The 21,665-nt window shown below is 41.6% G+C and overlaps 1 protein-coding gene across 1 annotated transcript in view; it reads left to right on the forward strand.

Annotated features, from left to right (window-relative positions):
- TRAF3IP1 (TRAF3 interacting protein 1) overlaps window positions 1-21,665 on the forward strand; it is a 2,107,097-nt gene that overhangs the window by 730,634 nt on the left and 1,354,798 nt on the right. Inside the window, exons 5-6 of the mRNA XM_044075051.1 lie at window positions 9,194-9,715; window positions 18,495-18,572. Coding sequence (XP_043930986.1) covers window positions 9,194-9,715; window positions 18,495-18,572 — 600 coding nt within the window. The remainder of the gene's footprint in view (window positions 1-9,193; window positions 9,716-18,494; window positions 18,573-21,665) is intronic.

Below are 21,665 nucleotides of genomic sequence, written 5' to 3' on the forward strand. Positions count from 1 at the left end.
TTATAATTTCAAGTTGTTTGCCATTAGTCACTCTTTTCCAAGTGAAACAGTTTTTAAAAGGGATTTCACATATTAGACCACCCATGAAACTGGTGGCACCATCATAGGATCCGAATTGTGTTTTGGAGAAACTAACATTATTTCTTTTTGAAATTCTTCACCTGGAAGACTGCTTTACTTATAGCTCTTATATCTGCAAGTAGAGTGAGTTGCAAGCAAGCATTAATGTCTTTTAAGCCCATTTTGTTTTTTGTAATAACAGAGTGACTCTTAAAACTTACCTTTCATTTATGCCTAGGGTGGTATTCGAGTCTACTCTGAATCAGTCTGTTCACCTTCCTGTTTTCTTTCCCCAACCTAAAAATAGAGAAAAGAGAATACTAAATTCCCTAAATGTTCACAGAAGACTGATACTACTTGGACAAAATAAATGACTTCAGAGTAACTGACCATCATTTTAGAAAATACAACAATTTTTTAAACAGACAATATCAGGATGGTTTTCCCAGGCTATTGGTTCTTTTATGCTTACCATGGAAAAGCCCCCCCCCAGAATGTTAGGGCACACTCTACTAGAGCTATGGCTAGTTCTGGGGCTTTTTGGAAATGGACAGACTCTAGGGTCATTCTAGAGTTGGCAGCTTGGTCCTCGGTGCACACATTCACTAAACATTACAAGACTGATTCCTATTCTAGAACCAGAATAGGATTTGCTATATTTATTCTCCAGGGTCTTCTGGACTTTGGTACTCATCCTCCATTCAACTGTTTAAGCTTTAGCGATTGTCCCATATAATTTTATGCTACTGCACTAGTGATTTAATGATGGACATAGTAAAGCTGTAAGTAAACGTACCATAACAGTAGATGCTCAAATAGATCACTGTTGCAGTGCTAACACCCTCACTCCATCTCCTCTTATTATTGTTATGTATTTTCTCCTCAGCTACTGTCATAGGTTCATACTTATATACTAGGCTAACGACCACCAGGGTCTTTATAAGCTTAGCCACACAACCCAACCCATTTCCATCTCCTGGTAACATATGCATCTTAATTGGAGGGTACATTAGTTAGGAGGTTGCCAAAAAGTTATGTGGGGGGGGCTATGTTAGTCAGGGAATGTTTGCTGTTGGCCTCAGTTTATAAGAGACATGGATGGGAACCAGCCCGAGGATGAATTTATGACTACCCTTCCAATGTTAGTTAGGGAATGTTTACTGTATGCCTCTGTCTATAAGAAACAGTGGGGCCAGCCTGTTGATGAATTTGTGATTTCCTATCCAGTGGTCAAGGTTAGATTTGAATAAGGTTAGGAATATATTCTGCTTCACATGGATGGGGATCGTATTCCAGAGTATGGAGATCCTTTGAGTCATGTATCTGTCTCGCCAGCATGTTCTATTTATGTTCCAAGCAAAGTTCAGATCATTGGATCTAGTGATGTTCTTCGTTTTTCACTGTTGCAGTCATCACACTTGGGTTATTCTGCCAGGGGTAGCCCTCAGTCAGCCCGAATACCAGAGGCTTAGTATTTCTGTGTCGGTTGCTGTCGCTCCAGGACTGACGTCAGGTCATCAGTGGTATAAAAACAGGCAACCGACGCCATTACATTAGTCTTTCTTGCCAAGGAATCCCGAAGCAGAAGCAGTTCACATGAATGCTGGTTGGCCACTACCTGAGTTTTCATTTCCGAAATTGAAGTGGAAGTCTTCTAAAGCTAAGTACCCGTTGGGGATCCCTTTTCTTGCTCTAACCGATGTCAGAAAAAGTTAACAATTGTCTTGCCTGTAGAAAGAAAATACCACACCGAGATTTCCATTCTTACTGCTTCACCTGTTTAGGCTGAGACCACGAAGTCCCTCGCTGCCGGTTTTGTGCTTTGCTCAACACCTGAACCATTCGTCGGGCCCTTATTGTAGCTAAATACTTTCGCTGTCAAGCTCTGTATTCTGAAATGGCTTCGGTAAGCCATCTGACTACCGATCTTCCGAAAAAACATAAGGATAAAGACAGAGCACAGGTCCAAAACTGCAGATGACGCTTCCGCTGAACTAGTTGCCAGTTTGCCGGTACTCAGTGAGGTGCTTTCACAGCCCCTGATGCCCACTTTGATGGATTCGCAAGCCGCTACACAGACCCGTTCGGAGTCCAGTATGCAGCAAGACTCTTCTTTGACTACGGAACTTGTGGATGTCTCTACCTTGGATGGGTCCGGAGCTGCTGTGCGAGCACCGGCTTCTGAGGAAGTTCTTTGCACTACCGATATTTGGCACAAACCGACGACTTCTTTCGCATCTTCAGTTCTTTCTAAAACTACTGAGTTTCTAAGGCCCAGAGTACTAACTATGCCTAAAAAAACGATGACCCAAACTCACGCTCCTGCTTCCTTGCCGTAATCATAGATGCTTAAAATGGCGGAAGACCTTATGCTGATTAGGGGAAGCCAGCCTTCCCCTGCTAAAAGGAAAAGAGACATGTCCCCAGCAGCTTTATTTGACCAAGAGTCCGACGACTCTGAGGTTTCTGATTATGAAGACATGCCCTTATCTGCTTATGAGGATTCAGATGCAGAGGAAGCCATTCCTTCTGCCTCTCCTCCAGAGGATTTTTCTTTTGGTGAAACACTAACGTACTTTGAGAGAGCATTTCCATTGGGAATGGCAGGATTATCCTCAGTCCAAAAAGAGACTCAGGGAATTTTTTAGATTTACCACAGCACAGACCCTTAGCTATCCCTCCTGTTCTGGATGTTGTAGATGATGTCTTTATGGAATCCAGTCTCACTCCTGATACTTTACCTCCTGCTCCCAGGAAACCTGACAGGTACTACAGAGTCCTTGACTCACACAAATTTCTTTTCAAGAATCCTACTGCTGACCCAGAGGTCATCTCCCCAAGGACCTAAATGAATAAAAGCAACCACAGCTAAGAATCCCACCCCCTTGGAAAGGGATTCTCGAGCCTTAGACAGATGGGGTAAAAAGTATATACCTCTGCAACTCTTGCCATTAGAGCATTAAATTTGTCAGTTCCACATACTGAAATACTAGCAACATACCATGGAACTCATTAAACAAAAAGTTTCTACCTTCCCTGACTGTGCAGAAAATAAAGAATTACAGGAACTTATGTATTCTGCAAGCCAAATCAGTAAGCATACCCTGCAATGTGGGTTTGACGCCCTAGAAGCATCCTGCAGAGCAGCAGTCACAGATTCTGTACTTAGAAGGCATGCTTGGCTTAAGGAATAGACCTTGCCAGATCATGTTGAATCAAAATTGTTGGATGCACCACTGAACAAAGACAATCTGTCTGGTACCAAAGCAGGAGAGGTTTTAAAAAAGATGGAAGAAAAAGCTAAGTATATGAAGACAGTTAAAGACCTTTTGAAAGTCCAGCCTCCAAGATTCAGTAGGCATTTCCCCTCAAAACATTGGTCCTTTCCAGCCCTCTCAAGGCCACCTCAGACTAGACCTAGGAGAAACAGACCCTCCCAGATAGCAGTCTCAGGGTATGCAGAGATTTAAGCAATGGAGCACCTCCACTTCTAAAGCAGGGAGTGCTAATCCACCCCCTTATGGAAAGAATTCACAATGACTTCTCAACTCCTCCGCTCACCACTGCCCATCTGCTCGTGTCCCTAGGAGGAAAACTTGCCAACCAAAAAAAAAATTGAGCCTCCATCATCATTGATCAATGGGTCTTCAACATAGTGTCCCAGGGGGTACAAATTTTATTTCCACATGCTGCCAACCCCAAAAGGGTTCCCAGATCTTCCTCAAAAACAGTGGGCAGAGGCACAAAACTAAATTCATTCCCTGCTCTCCATGAGGGCAATCCATCCTGTTCCTGCAGAACAGATAGGCCAAGGTTTCTATTCCAGACTTTTCCTGGTACCCAGAAAAGAGGACACCTGGCGCCCAAGCTTAGATCTATCCATTCTAAACACCTTCCTGGTGGTATCAAAATTCAAAATGCTCACCCTACAGCAGCTTCTCCCTATGCTGTCCAAAGATGCCTGGTTAGCCACCCTAGACCTAAAAGAGGCCTATTGGCATATCCCAATCAGAGACTCTTGCAGGAAATATATACCTTTCGGGGCAGGATCTATGCATTATCAGTTCTTTGCACTTCCTTTTGGCTTATTCACTGCTCCCAGAGGTTTCACAAAATGCCTGGCTCCAAAACTAGTCCCCAGTCAAAAGATTGTATTCCTGGGAGCAAACGTGGACACAGCATCCCAGATGGCATTGCTAACTCCAGAAAAACAAGCCTATCTGACAGGCTACTTCTCTCAACTGGTCACCAGAACCCAGTTGTCCACAAGTAAAATCCTGCAAGTTCTAGGGTTCATGGCCTCCTGCATTCTACTAATTCCATATGCCCGACTGCATATGAGGAAACTTCAGTGATACTTAAAAAGCCTTTGGTGTCAACATTCTCAGGATTTGGAAACTATTATATCTATGATACCCTGTCTAAGGAAAGATTTTCTTTGGTGGGCAGCAGCTTGCAACCACAACAAGGGACTTCCCTTTTCACAACCCCATGCTGCCCAGACCCTAACTGCAGATGTATCAGACTATGCTTGGGTGCACACCTGGATGGCAGGTGCATTAAGGGCCACTGAAGCCCAAACCAAATTCATCTGCCATAAACCAAAAAGAGATGCTAGCTGTTCAGCATGCTCTGACAGCTTTCAGATCCGTACTCTCTCCGGGGCCTCTACTAATCAAAACCAACAACACCACAGTGATGTGGTACATCAACAAGCAGGGGGAGACCCATTCTTACCCACTCTGCAGGCTAGCCATGACTTTTTAGAATACGGCCTCAGCCATGCATATTCACTTGCAAGCTCAATTCCTGCCAAGCTAGCAAAACTATTTGGCAGACAACTTAAGCAGAAATCTCCTAGACCCACACGAGTGGCAATTAAACCACAGCACCTTCAGCCTTATGACCCAAAAATGGGGTACCCCAAAGGTGGACTTATTTGCCTCCCCCCTACAACCACCAACTCAGCAAATTCTGCACCAGGGAACCTCACAACAAGGCCTGGAAAGTGGATGCCCTATCCTTCCAGTGGCAAACCTCTCAATCTATGCATTTCCCCCTCTACCTCTTCTTACAAGTGTATTACTCAAAATAAGGGAGGAAAGACCAAGGGCAATCCTGATTGCCCCAGACTGGCCACGCCAACACTGGTACCAATTACTGTGCAGTCTGTCACCATTGCCTCCATGGCACCTCCCCCAGATTCCAACTCTCCTGACTCAGCAGGAGTGAGAGTTCTTGCATCTACAATTGCAGACACTGAACCTAACAGCCTGGCTTATTCCTTGACTTCTCCTCCAGTGGCCAGCCTAAGCAAGCAGGTCCTGGATGTCATACATGAAGCCAGATGACCCAGTACTATAAAATCCTATGCTTACAAGTGGAAGAGGTATTGTCCATGGATCCAGACTAAAGGAGCTGACCCACCACATCTCTCCTTACCTCTCATCCTGGATTTCCTAGCAGACCTACTCCACAGGTGCCTATCCTTCTCTTCCATTAAAATCCATGCCTCTGCCATCTCTGAGCATTACAGCACTGAGCCACCTCTCTTCTCACACCCTGTCATCAAGCAGTTCCTGAGAGGGGCTAACAACTTAAGGCCACCAAGAAGAGCCCCTACCCCTGCTTGGGACCTTAACTTTGTGTTGGAAAAGCTCATGCTACCCCCTTTGAGCCTGCAGCTTCAGCAGAGTTAAAATTCCTCTCTTGGAAAACAGCCTTGCTTCTGGCCATCACTTCAGCTAGAAGAGTGTCTGAGCTACAAGCACTTATGACTGTGGAACCCTTCATCATTTTTCATGCTGACAGGGTCTCCCTCAGGACTAACCCAACTTTCATGCCTAAAGTGGTGTCCAGTGCGGCTCTCAACCAATCTATTAATTTGCCCACCTTTTTCCCTAACCCTCAAAGTAAGGGGTAAAGGATCCTGCACTCTTTAGATGTGCACAGACAGCTCAGATTCTACCTGGATAGGGCTAAGCCCTTTAGGAAATCTGACCAGTTACTAGTCAGCTTTGCTCCAGGGACAGAGAGCAAAGCCATATCAAAACAAACCATCTCCAAATAGATTGCACACTGCATCCATTTCTGTTACAAACACTGTGAGAAACCACCCCCACAGGGGGTCAGGACACATTCCACTAGGGCAAATTCAAACTCTACATCCTTTCTCAGAGGGGTCCCTACCAGGGACATCCTGGAAGCTGCAACATGGAGTTCTGTTCATACCTTCACCAAGCATTACCATCTGCCCATCTTTTCCAAATCCAGGGCAGGCTTTGCAACCGCAGTCCTGCAGGGCATACTAGCCAGTCCCAACTCTTCTTGACTGCCTCCACCTGTTCCTCAGCTTTGGGAATCAACTCAAGTGTGATGACTGCAACAGTGAAACACGAAGAACATAGTACAGTTGTATACACTTACCATAAATGTAGATGTTCGAGTGTATTCACTGTTGCAATCCTGGTTTCCTACCCTCCAGCCCCTTTGCCCCTGTCTCTCTCTCTCTCTCTCTCTCTTCCTTCCTTCCTTACTCTTTACAGGGCTACAGCAACCTCAGATAAATGATGGCTCTCATAAAAGCCAAGCACAGATCGCCTCTCAACAACCTGCAGGGGACTGAGTATTGTGGCAGAGCTCTAAGGAAATCTGTATAGGACAGTGTGTTAATGCCCTGGGTTCTCTTGATGAACTTCTGGGGACATTCCAGCTGTTGCATATGCCTACTCAGATACATGCCAAAAAAGGATTGTACTCAATAATGAATCTGGCAAAGGACAAATAGAGTAGTACTTTAATTTCCTTAGATTTGGATGTCCTACCCTTGCTTATAAGTTGGGTGACATAAAATGATCATCTTAGTACATTGGCTACATGTTGGTCAAAGGCCAGATTGCTGTCTACATAGTTCCCAGATCTCTGACTACCGGATCAAGTCTTAGGGGTATCTTATAAATGGAATGATTTGCTTGAGTAGATGTTTTCCCAAAAGGTACTAGAATACTTTTCTTTGCATTGAGTTTTAATCTGTGGCTTTGTTGCTTGGCTATGGTGGAGTCCCCCTTACACTTTTTCTGCTATGGCACGGATGTATTTTTTTCTACTCTCCATATGTCCTGTTGTAGCTCAGGCAAGAAAGCTCTGAACTTTAGCACCTATGTGTTTCCTTTAATACCAGCACTCTTGTTCTTTAGTGGATTTATGCTGTGCAAGAAAAGTGGTTAAAAGCTTTTGTTATAACAGCTGGATTTTCTATCCTTGGTAGGATACGTCCCATAAAGCTTTATGTTACTGCAACAGTAATCTGTTCAAACATCTACTGCTAAGGTAAGTTTATTTGTATAACTGTATGTACACCTGAAAACTAATTGCTCTTGATTTGTTTTTGAGTTTTATATTTGTATGAAGTACTTATTTCGTTTTGTACTTCAGCCTATTCAAATTCTTTGAAAGTGGTTTTATGTATAAATATCTGATTTGTACATTTTGTAATTCTATTTAGTAAAATGTGTTTTAATTGTATTCACAAGATTCTATTTACACTTATTTTGCAACAGTAATCTATTCAAACATCTACTGCTAAGGTAAGTTTATTTGGTACTTGCGTATTATCGCAACCAGATGTTTGCGTTTGGGGAAATCGCATGCTGGTCTGAAAACGAGTGCAGGAAACACTGTAAGGTGTTATTTTATGTATTTAGTAATCAAGAATACTTTGCATAACATTCAGGAAGACAAACAATTGCAGAAATTTTCTTCCTGTTTGGCATGCATTACACATGCACGCTTCGGTTCTCTCATACTGTTAAAAGTTGATTTTAGCTTTTCTTTTGCGAAACAAAAATGGAAGAAAAAACATAAAGTAATGCTGGTTTAACTGCATGACTTATTTTTATGTAATGAAATATATTTACTGAAGCTTCTTGTCATATTTCCAAACGTTTCTAATTTCAAGACAAGTAGTAAAACCTTTTGAAGCAGTTCTTGCTGATCATAACAATGTGGTTCCTTACATCCCCCTGTTGTTGGATTTTGAACGTTACATAGTTTTGCAGAACGGTGAGTTTTTTTGTACTAACTTGATTTTAAATGTGAAGAGTAAACAAGTTAAAATTTCAGTTGATCCCCCCAATATACATACACACACACACACACACACACACACACACACACACACACACACACACACACACACACACACACACACACACACACACACAAACTGTAACTGATTGGTCAAACAAATGCAAAAGGCGGTCCATAAATTATTTGCTACTTTTTGCTGTGAAACTGCAGGAAAAACGAAAGAGTGCTTCAGAGAAGTGAGTTAACAGTTGCCCCTGTGGGAGAAAAAACACTGAGATAACTGGTTAAAATCATTCCGATAAATAAAATAACACTTGAGTACTGGTCATGAACATTGAGACGCTATATGCCGGATTAACTTGCCTTTGCTGTACTCGTAATCAGGAAGGCAGGATCTGTCATGTGTTGTAGCAGTGTGTAGTTCACCAGCAAAGTGAGACACACCAGGCAGGACTCAAAAATTGGCAGTTATTCCTGTCCCTGCCTCATTCCGTGTGCGTCACAGTCTAACTTACTTGCTTACACTCCGTTTGCAGCTTAATACACCTGTTGTGTCAGACATAGGACGGATTTCACAACAGCAAAAATCTGGTTGCGATAATACGTAAGTACCCTTTGTTTGTATAACTGTATGTACACCTGAAAACTAATTGCTCTTGATTTGCTTTTGAGTTTTATATTTGTACTTCAGCCTATTCAAATTCTTTGAAAGTGGTTTTATGTATAAATATCTGATTTGTACATTTTGTAATTCTATTTAGTAAAATGTGTTTTAATTGTATTCACAAGATTCTATTTACACTTATTTTAATAATAAAACATTCTGTGAATGCATCCAGACCTCTCTTTTTCATTATGTATATATTTCTAATTTGTATACCATGAAAAAAAAAAGACAAAAAAGAAATTTGTGATGTCTGATGGAGTTTTGCATTTCTAGGTCAAGCAATATCCTAAAATAAATACTGGATTTTTTATATGAAACTGAAATTTTAACAATCTAAAAATACTTTTCTGGTAATTAAACTGGCCTATCTTTTCACAGGGAAAAAGAGATTCTGAAAACCGAGACAGAAGTGTAAGCAAAGATAGAAAAGATAAACAGCAGGCTAAAGAATCTGGTAAACTGACAGACAAAGAAAAGACCAGTCAAAGGGACCATGAGAGATCAGGCAAAACCCGGGACCGTAACAGGCCTGAAAGAGAAAATGAAAAGAGCAGGGACAAAGATAAAGAAAGGGGAAAAGAGCACAGCAGGGAAAAACAGCAAGGAAGGGTTCAGGACAAAGAACAAGACAATAGAGCCAAAGAAAAGGAGAAGGACAGAGACAAAGTTAAACAAAGAGATCGAGAAAGGGACAAAAATCGTGAAAAGGATCGAGACAGAGAAAAAGAGCATGTCAGGGAGAGAGAGAAACAACTAGAACGGGAGAAGGAAAGAGAGCGCTCAAACAACAGAGAAAGAGAACATGACAGAGAAAGAGAAAAACGACCAGAGCGGGATAAGATGAGAGAACACTCAAGAGACCAAGAGAAATCCAAAGAAGTGGTTAGGGAAGAAAGAAAGGTAACTGTTTAATAGGGTTGATGACACATAAGACAGAAATAGTTTAGCATATGCTTTCCATTTTTTACACTTATGTTTTTTTTTCCAGGAAGTGCATTTTCATGTTTGTTTATATTATATTATTATAGAACAGGCCTTAGAATATAGCTGGCTGAGTTCTTTTTGTGTGCCCAAACAGTAGATTTACAAGACCATTTTGCAGAGCTTCAGAATCTTGAATTGTGTCATGCTTGACATAATTTACAGCAGTTAGCCACCCCTGTGCATTTGTACTGAAGACGAACCAACATGGTGTTGTATAGGGATGGCATGGTTCCAGCTATCTGACTTTCATTCCTATGCTTTGAAAAGTAGTAGAATGGATCATTTGGCTCTTTTTGCAGATAATGTATTTATTTCAAATATGACTATACCATTTGCTTTATTTCTGAAGGGTGCATAAGTTGTGGATTTGATTTTTCTTGGTACTCATCATCTCCTCAGACACAAACACACACACGCACACATGCGCTCACTCGCTCTCTCTCTCTCTGTAGCCATCAAGTATATATTTTGTAATATGCAATTTATGTGATGATTTACACTGTGAAGGTGTAATGTCATAATTTCACCCCATAGTTAGAGCTTAAAGGTAGTTTAATCTGATTAAGGTCTTCATTTGGAGTCCCATTGATCAAGGGCGTATTTCCAGGACAGCAACAGAAAAGCTGTAGCTGGCTAATCTGTTCTACAAGTGATGCTCTTTGATGTAAGATATAGATGTTTTCTGTTGATACAGAGACTTCATCAGAACTAAATTCCCCTCACAAGTCAACCCACTTTATACACAAATAAATAATTGAATAATTAAAATAGAACACCCTAACATTATTGAGTTCCTACCATAAATTTCTGCAGTAAATATAATATTAAATACGTTCTACATAAATCATTCAAGTGCTTGTGAAATACATTTAAAATACATTTACAACACATTTAAGATGCATTTAAAGTGCTAAGGCTTGTTAAGAAAAACTGGGTTATATTTAAAGGCAATAGTGAAGTTTTTGATACTTTGGGTCATTTACCCAGGTTTGTTTACAAAACAAGGAAAAAGTTTAAATTTTTGACTGAACACATCACTACACCTAGGAATATAGCCATGAAGGGTACGACCAGGTGGGGTTGTTGTAGACAATGTCCCTTTGTATTGAATAAAGATGTGATTTACATAGGGGGTAATACAAAAGGTATTCATTTGCAGAAGGTTAATTGTGAGACAAAAGGGGTGGTTTATATATCTATTTGCCAAACTTGGTCACATTTTTATATTGGCAAAACAGAGGGAAAATTTCGTACCAGAATATACGAGCACTTACATGCTATAGCCAAGGGTAATATTAATAATGCTTTTTATAAACATTCATTGGTTTGTCAAGGGGACACAAAATTCAGTTTTGGAATTTTAGAAGTGATAAAACACAACCCAAGAGGTGGTTGGTGGGAGCTTGATGTGGATTTGAGAGAATTTTATTGGATTCTCAAATTAAATGCTTTAGCAGGACCAGGATTAAATGATTATTCATCTTTGATGCCAGTTTTAAAGAAGAAAGCCTTAGCACTTTAAATGCATCTTAAATGTGTTGTAAATGTATTTTAAATGTATTTCACAAGCACTTGAATGATTTATGTAGAATGTATTTAATATTATATTTATTGCAGAAATTTATGGTAGGAACTCAATAATGTTAGGGTGTTCTATTTTAATTAATCAATTATTCAATTATTTATTTGTGTATAAAGTGGGTTGACTTGTGAGGGGAATTTAGTTCTGATGAAGTCTCCGTATCAACAGGGGAAGAAAGCACTTAACTTTTATTTTATTAAATTTGCATATGTTCATCTTGTTATCGTTTCAAGTGTTGAGCTTATGGTGTGACTACTACTCATTTTTGGACATCTCTTTTGGTGTTTATTCAGTCTGATTTGGATGCCCAGCAAACGTATTTTTGGAGATGTTTTCTGTGCTTATTATAATGCTGTATATTTGATAGCACTGTGGCTGCATGAAGCAACTCCTTCCACCAACCCTGTCTTCCTGCCTCTATCTTCCGTATAATTTTTCCTGCATCTTGCACAGGAGAAATAGGAGGAAGCTAGCTACCATGGGATTGAGATGGGGATGGGTGATCAGTCTGGGGAATTCTAAGTGCTGAGCTGTCCAAGCACGTGTGATATAGAGCCCTACATCTCCTGCAGCTGTAGCTGTAGCTTTAGCATCATGGTAATATACTTTGTCCATGGCTTGTGGCCATAGAGCTCCTTTTCAAGGGACCTCAGACATTTTACTAGGTAGACAAGGTGCTTGGTTAGGAGACTATGGCACATAGAAGATTTTAACAGGTAAGTGCTGGCACGTTGTCATAAATAGATTGTTACTGTTTAGAACTTCATCCTGTTCATTAACCTACTACAAGAATAATTTCACAGATGGTAGAAATTACTTTGAGGGATCACCTGCAATAAGGCAGACAGCAGGGCATTGCCTTCTTGTACCTTTTTAATAAAACATCAAAATCCTATGCTTAAGTGCACATCCCCCTTGTTTTGTGCATAGTAACCCTTTGCTATGTTAAGAGATGTGCAAGTTCCCCATATTTTCAACTGACTCATGTCCACTGACAACTCTTTATTGTTACTTGAGACTGAATATACTTTTGAGAAGTGTAAATACTTATTCATATTGCAGTCTATCATCTCACAAACTACAGTTGTCAGCAAACAACATACTACCACAGGAGTGCAATTTGACACAAACTGTATGCCCACATATACTTAGATACTGAAATAAATTCACTTCTTAAGCTTCAGAAGCAATGCAGCAGTAGACCTAGACCTCAGCCACATAATTGCACTTTATTTCACACACACACACGATCACACATATATCAACTTCCACAATTTCTTTCCCTAACAGAGGTTACTTAAGATGCATGTGTAAGCCCTTAATGCTACCTCAGCATGCTCTCAGTTTGACAGTGACCTAGTCATAGATGAAGTTGCCTAAATTGTCAGACCACATGGATATTTCACTCACTAGTCTGAGCAAGGATAAGGTTACTGGTTAGTTGTCACAAGTCCTAAAAGTCATAAGGTTTTAATGCCTTTTGGTCCCTTCCCCCTAAGTATGCATATGACCTGTTCATTGCCCATTTGGAATTAATTATCTTACGTGTCTCACCATGTGGGAGATGACATCATCAAGCTATCGGTTTATGTGACTGAGGACTGAGACTGGGAAGCAGGGAGTCTTGAGCAGGATTCTGCTATCACCACAAATGATGCCCCAATGTAAACAGAAAGCAATTGGCTTCAGCAACTGGCCTTAGTGATTGATGTCATTCTAGTGGGGATCCATTGTGTGTCATCTTGGGAGTAGATGGATGACAGACCTGCCTGCATTGTCAGGGATGGCTTTCACTCCCCTCTTTTCAGAGTGTCTTCATATTGGCTAAGGTGTTTTCTATCCCCACAATACCTATTTCAGGCAGAGTTAGCCTTCTAGAACTTCAGACTTAAAATTTTCAAATCAAGCCTTGTATCATTTTATCAGTACTCAGTGCCAGAAGTCTTAATAAGAATACGCTATACCCTGAGACCTTCCTGTCTCTTCAGCATATACATATCTGTATGATTACATAAACTTTGTTCCACTTTGAAACATTCCTTCTTTTCCTGGGTTTATTAACTGTTATTTGTTCAAACTGCCTGACGATGATGGTGGAAACATATCCATTTTCATCCAAAGTACCATTACCTCAGAGCAAATCCAGCATGACTATGACCTGGAATTGTTTGATATACTACTGCCAAAAGATAAGTGCATTAACCATACCATTACTAACTGCAGAATCGTGTGTCTGTCTCCAGCTGTCCATTGCATCTGCCTCAACTGTAGACCGAAAACACAATTACCTTGGATGATTTCAATTAGCAGTCTATTAAGTGACAAACCTTCACCACTAACTACAGATATATGAATTCCCTTGACAAGGTAATGCCCTGTCCTGGTTCGGTTTCCAGTGTCCCTCACCTTTTTCCTTACTTAATACAGGGCATGCTGATCTGCATGTTAAGGTCTTTTCCTCCATGATGAAATCAGATCACCATGTTGTAATATTTTCTCTAGGAACTCAAACAAGACTGCATCAAACCTTACAATGTTAAGAGCTTTTTCCAAATCCAACCTTCTAGCCCTCCCAGATGACGTAAGGAGATTTAAAAGCTCTCCGGTCCTGGGGACCCTAAACAAAAACAGCCACTTATTGAGCTCAGTGATAGGTGTCATTCCAGTCAGTGATGACTTTTATTCCCACCTTAACCCCTGCATCTAAACATCTGATGTGTTGTTGTCCTATCTCGCCTTCATTCTTACTAGGATGGGTTCGGATCCGATCCTTGGATCTGACTCAACCTTTATATCCAAGCTTGATATCTTCTACCAACTCGTGGCTAAAACCTAACCCAGCATACACCAGAAAACCTCCCCTGATCTTGCTTGCTGCTAAACAAGATGGGAAGGTCATTGTGCTAGCTCTGACTAAGTATATTCTTTATTATACTCTCTACCTTTAATAATTGCTACTCTTCATTGTTATTGATCTTCAAATAGTTACATTTGTTGCTAGATAGTTTATTTCCATTTGTGTGGCAGTTTTTTTCTGCTATTGGCCGTCATGTTCTGTCCAGGCCTTGTTGACCCTCCCCCAGCTTCTATTTTAAAAGATAAATAGATTGTTTAAGTTAGAGGGCTCTTATTCTTGTCTTTTCTCTTCTGGACAGTTTGTTTAAGTTAGAGAACTGCCTTCCCTTTATCCTGTTTATGTTAGAGGGCTATCTTTTCTCCTTTCCATCTCCCGAGGATATCCTGTTTAAGTTAGAGGGCTGTGCCCTCCTTTAATTCTTTATAACTGCTTTTTCTGCTGTTACAAAAAGAAAAGACTTCTCTAGTTACCTTTTTCCTCTGTCACTGTCCCTCTTCTCTGTCAGAATGTGTAGTACGGATTTGAAACCATTATGTTTCAAAAAATGTGGGAAATGTTGGCGGAAAATTACCTTAAATGATAAACACACACTTTGTGTCTGTTGCTTAGGATCTGTCCATCTCCAGGAGTCTTGCTGTGTTTGTCATTCCTTTAACCACAGAGCTCCCCTGCAGAGGAAGAACAAATTGATATTGAGAGGACTGTTGAAAACCCATTTCTCAGAGGCTATACAAGAAGGTCTGGGTTTACCAAAAACTGACAAGTCCCCAATTTCAAAATCACATATGTCTGGGAAGAGATCTTCCTCTTCTAGTGCTTTATCTGAGCCATCAAAAAAGGTTGTCAAAATTTCCACACCAGATTCTAAGCCCATCGGATCCAAAAAGTCAACAGCTCCGACACCATCTGTCTCAGTGCCGGCAGAGTTTTGAGATTTGGAGCCAGTCTCCAGTCTTGGAGCTGTTCTCCCCTACTCTAAGGCCACCAGTATTAAAGCATTTCAAGTGTCCAGCCCTCTTGCCTCGGTCTTCCAGGACCCTATCTGACGATGGCGTGGATCGAGTGGTACAGAGGCTGTTAAGGACACCAGCACTGACAAAGTTGTTGTCGGATCCAAGTCCGAGGGCTTCAGATCTGACTGCATCCTCCCCTTCTTTTTCTGCTCCAATTCCTCCTCCAATCCTACTTCAGACTTCGGAGTCAGAATGTCCTGAGCTGATATTAGTGGAACCATCGTATCTGAGACCTGTGATGGGATCTTTGGATCCAACCATTGCTCCAACGTCCTCGGCTCTATCAGAGCTTGAGGGGTCTAGGGGCTGATGCTCTCCAGTCAGGTCCGGGGAGGTGAGTCGGATCGGACAGTTGTTAGATCCGGCCTTGCCTCTTGGGGTTATCTGCTCTGGTGAACTCAGCTCCTACCTCAGCCTCTGGCCCATTGCCCTTGATTCCGGGAGTTCCCTCGACTTCTTCGGATCCAGGGATATCCTTGGATCAGGGATGGGGGGTTGAGATGATGAGGAGAGTACTGTCGCCGGAAGTTCTACCCCTAAAATCACCGGTGTCTGCCTCTATATCCTTGCATCCACAGAGACACAGAGATCCTAGGTCTCAGGATGCCTCACAGGGCACCCCTCACTCTTCTGAAACCTGTCCAGAGTTACCCCTAAAAAAGAGGTCCCTCGGAAGACATTATGCAAGAGGAAGCATTTAGATTCCCCAGAGGAGCCCATCACTTCTGATATGGACCTTGATGAAGCTAAATGGTCCCCACATTCAACTCCTGATGATGTCTCCTTTGAAGACATCTTAGAAATACTGAAACAGAGAGGTGTCTGGAAGTCCACCAACCCTTTGACAGAGGAGTTTGTATACCTGAATGCCTTTGGATCTCACTCTTTCTCCACTTGGGTGTCTCCACCTTTTGACAAACTTATTGGGCAACTTTTTCGGAAGTTGTGGGAGTCTCCAGATTCAGTGGAACTTATTCCTAGGAGGCCAATTAAATATATCACATCCCCTTCAGACAAAACCTTTCTAACTAAGGGAGTCCCATTAGCTGCTATGGTGGTGGCGGCAACCACCAAGAAGGAACTCTCAGAGACATCTTTTTCTGTTCATCCACTGAGCAAAGTGACTCATACAATTGACAGATATGGAAAGCGAATTTTTTTCTAAAGCGACTTTTGCCCTCAGATTTCTGAATTACCTTACCCATTTTACTAGATTACAGAGAGACCTCCTGAAAGAGCTAGGAGATGCTGTCCAAGGTTCAGTAGCTGAAGGGATTTCAGATAAAGTTTCCTCTCACCTGTCTACCTTAAACTCAGTTGGAAACTCCTACATGAGACTGATTTCTTATGCAGCAGATGGAGCAAGTACAGCAGTGGGTTCAGAAAGTTTCCTAAGGAGACATTCTTGGATGCACTTGTGTGACTTTGCGGAGCCCTTTAAGTCTTCCTTTGTGAATTCCCCATTCAATGGCTCATCCCTGTTCAGGCCCAAAGTCAAGGACACACTAAGCAGGTGTGAGCAAAAAGGAAAGACTCTGTCTGTTGTAGGAGTCCATTTTTCCATGCCTATCAGACCTTATCCCAAAGGTCAGAAAGGAAGTGGCAAAATGTGGTTCTGAAAATCTCAAAGAGCTTTCCCGGACACATGGTGAATCTTCCCCCAGGGCAGAGGGAGAAGTAGTAATGGAAGATACCAACCACGCAGCAGAGGGGGTCCGCAGAATTAGGGTGACAGAGAATCTTTCTTTGGTAAGCCCTTTCAGCGCTCCTGAAAGCAGATCTGTCTGTCCGTTTCTGGAGGCAGTCGGGGGCTACTTATCTTTATACCCAGAAGCCTGGCAACAAATAAAAGACAAATGGCTACAAAGCATCATATCCAGAGGTTACGCCATGCCTTTTTCCTTCCCTGTCCCAAACATAAAAAAGATCCCAGATGTTCCACCCAGTCAAAGGGAACAGGCAATGTTAGAAATTCAAAAGTTGCTAGACAAAAGGGTCATCCAAACAGTCCCCACAGACCGTGCAACAGATTCAAACCCATTTGTTGATAAAGAATGAAAATGGACAACACAGATGGAATGTTATGGTGAGTACATAACTTTTTTTTCCTGTGTTACACCAGTTTCCTCACCCAGTATCTCTGACCAAGCAGTCTGCAGGGAATCTTTAAAGTCTGCCAACTCATTACACTCCTAGAAAATACGTTCCCAATTACTTCTTTCTTTCCCATCACACCTCCAACATTTGCTGTCTACATGAGGAAAAATTCTTTGGAGTCTACTTGGGGTATAAGAGTACCTATGTAAACACTTCAAAGCAAAGATCCTAAATCATCTAGATTTTGTTGCATATTTAGGAGATATGCATATAGCTCCTCATTGTTTCTTTCTGAATTGCTTATCCAACTTCTCTTCCTAATCCTTTCTAACCTCCTCTGGTTGATTGCTATAGTTATCATGCAATATTTCATATGCTCTATTAATTATTCCTTTTATAACAGCAGCTTCTCTTCTATATTCTGCTAAAAACCAGTGCTGGTCTTTCACATAAGTGAGTAATATGTAGAGAGATACTAAAGTTATTTTGTCAATTTTTAAGGTATTGGAAATGACACAGCAATAATACTGTCTATATTTGTGGCAGCTGTACAGAAAGGTAGACTGAGTTGTTAGTGAGCAATTCTGAGTTACCAGAACACTTAGGGGAATGAAGATGTTCAGCTGTGAACAAAGATTTAATTTGAAATGTGTACACTAAATTGTACATTGAAAGAGAAAGAAAATATGATGTGCGATTTGTATATGCTGTGCTATCAAGTGGTGATTTGACTGGGTGGAGATTTACGGGTAGGATTCAGGACTGACTATAAGAGATAACTGCTTCACAGAGAGGACTGTACAATCCTAAAATATCCTGCTAGGGGTAGAAGACAAATGTTTATCACTGGAGGCAAGTAAGGATGTTTTCTAGATTGAAGATGTGCTATGGTAACTGAGGTAAGAGGCATATACCTAGTAGCAAGCTGTGAGACCTGGACAGATTTTTTCATCTGTATTTGTTGACTCGGAAAGTCTGACTGAACATACATACATCATTTTCACTAGAGGTCTAGGGAGAAAATGTATAGCAAACATAATTTAAATTGTAACACTAACAAGTATACTTTCTCATGTATGTTTTCTTCTTTGATATTTTATATATTTGTATATATTTTTTAAGTTTTATTTTTTTAATGTTTTGCAGTCCAAAGGTACAGAGGAGAGCTCTCTTAAGAAAACAGATGCTGCTAAAATAGAGAGCAAGGCCGGCATTGACAAAGAGGTGAGGCTTTCATCATTATTAAAATGCGATTTGCATATAAAAGAGGCACATGGTAAGACTATCCAGTAAAGCTTAATGAATAATCAAAATTTCCATAAAAAGATTGTCACAGATTGATTATTTGGTGTCATTTCTGCAGATTAATTGCTTGTTTACCTTAGATGAAATATTTGAAAATAATTATTTTTTATTGGCTTATGTGAAGTAGCACAGAATAATGATATTGTACTAAATATGCAATGCCACCATAACTTATGTCACCATAGAACATTGAAAATATATAATATGGTATATTATAACTATGATATGTATCCTAAGTAGCACATGGATATGGTAAACATGTAAATCTGGTATTATGGCATGTCAAAAAAAAAAAAGCTTTTTTGTCTTAAGATTTTTTTTACTTTGCTGTTTAAAAATCTTTGCCTTTTTATTTGTACATATTGTTTATTTTTTCTGGTATGGCTGGTAAGCCTACTGGTTTCAAAAAGTGCACTTCATGTGGACATAAGATCCCAACTATGATGCCTACAAGGACTGCATGTATTGTGTGGGCCTGCCACACTTGGTCATGTCTAGCTCCATTTGTGTGGCCTTTAAAGCAAGGGCTAAAAGTGACAGTAGAAACAAGTTAATTCTAAAATGCCTTCCTTCCAGCCTTGGCTTCTTCTGAAAGGACTTCTATGTTAGGGGCTCAAACCCTGTCTCAAAAATCTAAGTAGCCCAGGAAGCACCGAAAACGCTCACCTGCTTGTTCTCCTGAATCTACACATTTTTCAGAGCCTCCAAAAAACATTGCTAAGAGCTTGGATCTGAAGTCTTCATATCCAACACCTGCTGTTGCCAACCCCGCTCAACTTGTACTCCATGATATTCATCTGAGCCAGTATCGCCGAGACTGAGGTCTCCTTTTCTTCAAGAGACACCCATGAAGTTGACCGGTCCACCATCCACTTCCTCTTCTGTTAGGTCCTCTTGAAACCTTTCCAAATCAAAGGTAGATAGGATGACGAGAAAATTCCACAGATTAGAGATGCAGGTGGTGGTCCTTTTGGCTCCATCTCCCATTGGATCCATAAGCCTTAAACCTCCCTTCCAGCCTGTAGTTGCTCCTTTTCTAATCTGACCTGCTTTTTCAGAGCCCTCTGATCTGAGATCCCCAAGAGCTAAACCATCGGGTCTGAGGATTATTTTATCTCCCACTCTGGTAACTTCCCTGATCTGATCGGCTCCTCCTCCTTTGGAGCATGATTGTTCTTGGAGCCAAAGTGCCAGCGTCAGGTCTGAGGGGTTAACTTTGTCTCTGAAGCTTTCAGAGCCATTGCTTCCCCTCAAAGATTCGGCATTGGACAGCTCATCTCTGACTCCTCCCTTGGAGTGGAGGGTTGGGGAAGGCCCTTGGATTGTCTGCTCTGAGACTCTCGGCTCCAGTAGGAGTGTCCTTGGTTTCTCCCGGTCCCTCTGCCTTTGAGTTGGTGGAGAGGATTTTCTCACACCCCAAAATAGTTTCAACTCTTGCTCTTTCAGGTCCCTGTTCCCTCATCAGATCCTGTGTCTGAGGCTTTTTGTCCTACACCTTAGGGACAGCCAGCCCAGATGAGCTTCCAAGCATTTTGCACTAGGGAACACTCCTTCCCACTTCTTACGACACTTTCCCAAAACATCCCACTGAGGAGTTTCCTCGGATGAGGTCATGCAAGAGAAGGCACTTAGATTCCTAGCAAGAATCACTCATGGAAGACACCAATTTTGATGAAGGGGAAGGATCCCCTAGAATTCCACCTGAAGATGTCTCATTTGGAGACATATTAGAGAGCCATCCTATGCCAGAAAAGTGGTTGGTCTTCCCAAACACCTTCCCAAGAGGAGTCTGTGTTCTTGGAAGCCTTCGGGTCTGGGCCATCTACATCTTGGTTTACCCCACCTGCGGATGAGCTTAGAGACCTTGTCTTCCACAGAACATGGAAGGAACCAGACTGCATGGAACCAGTCCCCAAACTCCCAGATAAGATTTTCAGTGCTGCCCCAAAAGATAACGCTGGACCAAAGGAATCCCTGTAGATGCCATGGTGGTTGCAGCAGCCACTAAAAAGGAGCTGGATGAACAGAGCTCCTCTGTCCAACCCCCCTAATAGGGAGTCTAAGGTGTTGGACAGATTTGGGGAATGAGTGTGTGCATCAGCAATGTTTGCTTTACAATCGCCGAATTATCTGGAAAATTTCACTAGGTTACAGAGGGACTTAGTCAAGGAACTGTCTAACTCTGTCCCTGACTCCATGTCTGCAGAGGAACAGAAGTCCTGGCCACCCTGCAGTCCATTACTAATTTGTCCATGAGGTTAATCTCACATGCAGCTGATGGTTCCTCATGGGCTGCCGATTCAGGCATAGCCATTAGGAGACATGTCTGGATGCTGTTGTGAATTTTGTGGAGCCCTTGAAGGAGTCATTCATCAATGCTCCTTTTGATAGATCTTCTTTATTTGATCCAACAGTTAGAGACACTCACATGCAGTGAGAAGGATGGAAAGACCTTGTCTGCTGTAGGTATCCACTTTTCTATCCAGCAGATACCTTTTTCTAGGAATCAACTCGGTGGTAAAAAGTTGTGGTTCCACAAATCTCAAGGAATTTTCCAAAAGTCACACAGATATTTTTCCCTCAAAGGCAGAGAGGGGAAATAGCTACAATGGAAGGTGCCACCCATGTGGCAGTGGGGGTCTGCAGAATTAAGGGTCTCAAGATTCCTTCTGAGACCGATCCTTTAAGCACTCCTGAAAGGTTGCCTGCCTGCCCCTCTCTGGAGCAGTCAGGGGTACTTGTCCTTGCACCTAAAAGCCTGGATAGACATTCTAAAAGAATTATGGGTGCACAGGATCATATCCAGTGGATATTTCATTCCCTTTTTACAGCTTCCCCAAAGAAAATGTCTCTCTGATTTTCTTTCCACTCAGAGGGAGTAGGCAGCTCTAGAGATTCAAAAGCTGCTGGACAAAAGAGTCAACCAAGAGGACCCCCAGATCAAATAGGATCTGTAATGTACTCAAGGTCCTTTTTAGTGCAAAAGAAAACAGAGACCTGAGACCCATTTTG

The sequence above is a fragment of the Protopterus annectens genome, chromosome 6.part0 (genome assembly GCF_019279795.1).
Source record: "Protopterus annectens isolate FY-2018-M chromosome 6.part0, PAN1.0, whole genome shotgun sequence".
Classification (NCBI taxonomy): domain Eukaryota; kingdom Metazoa; phylum Chordata; order Ceratodontiformes; family Protopteridae; genus Protopterus; species Protopterus annectens.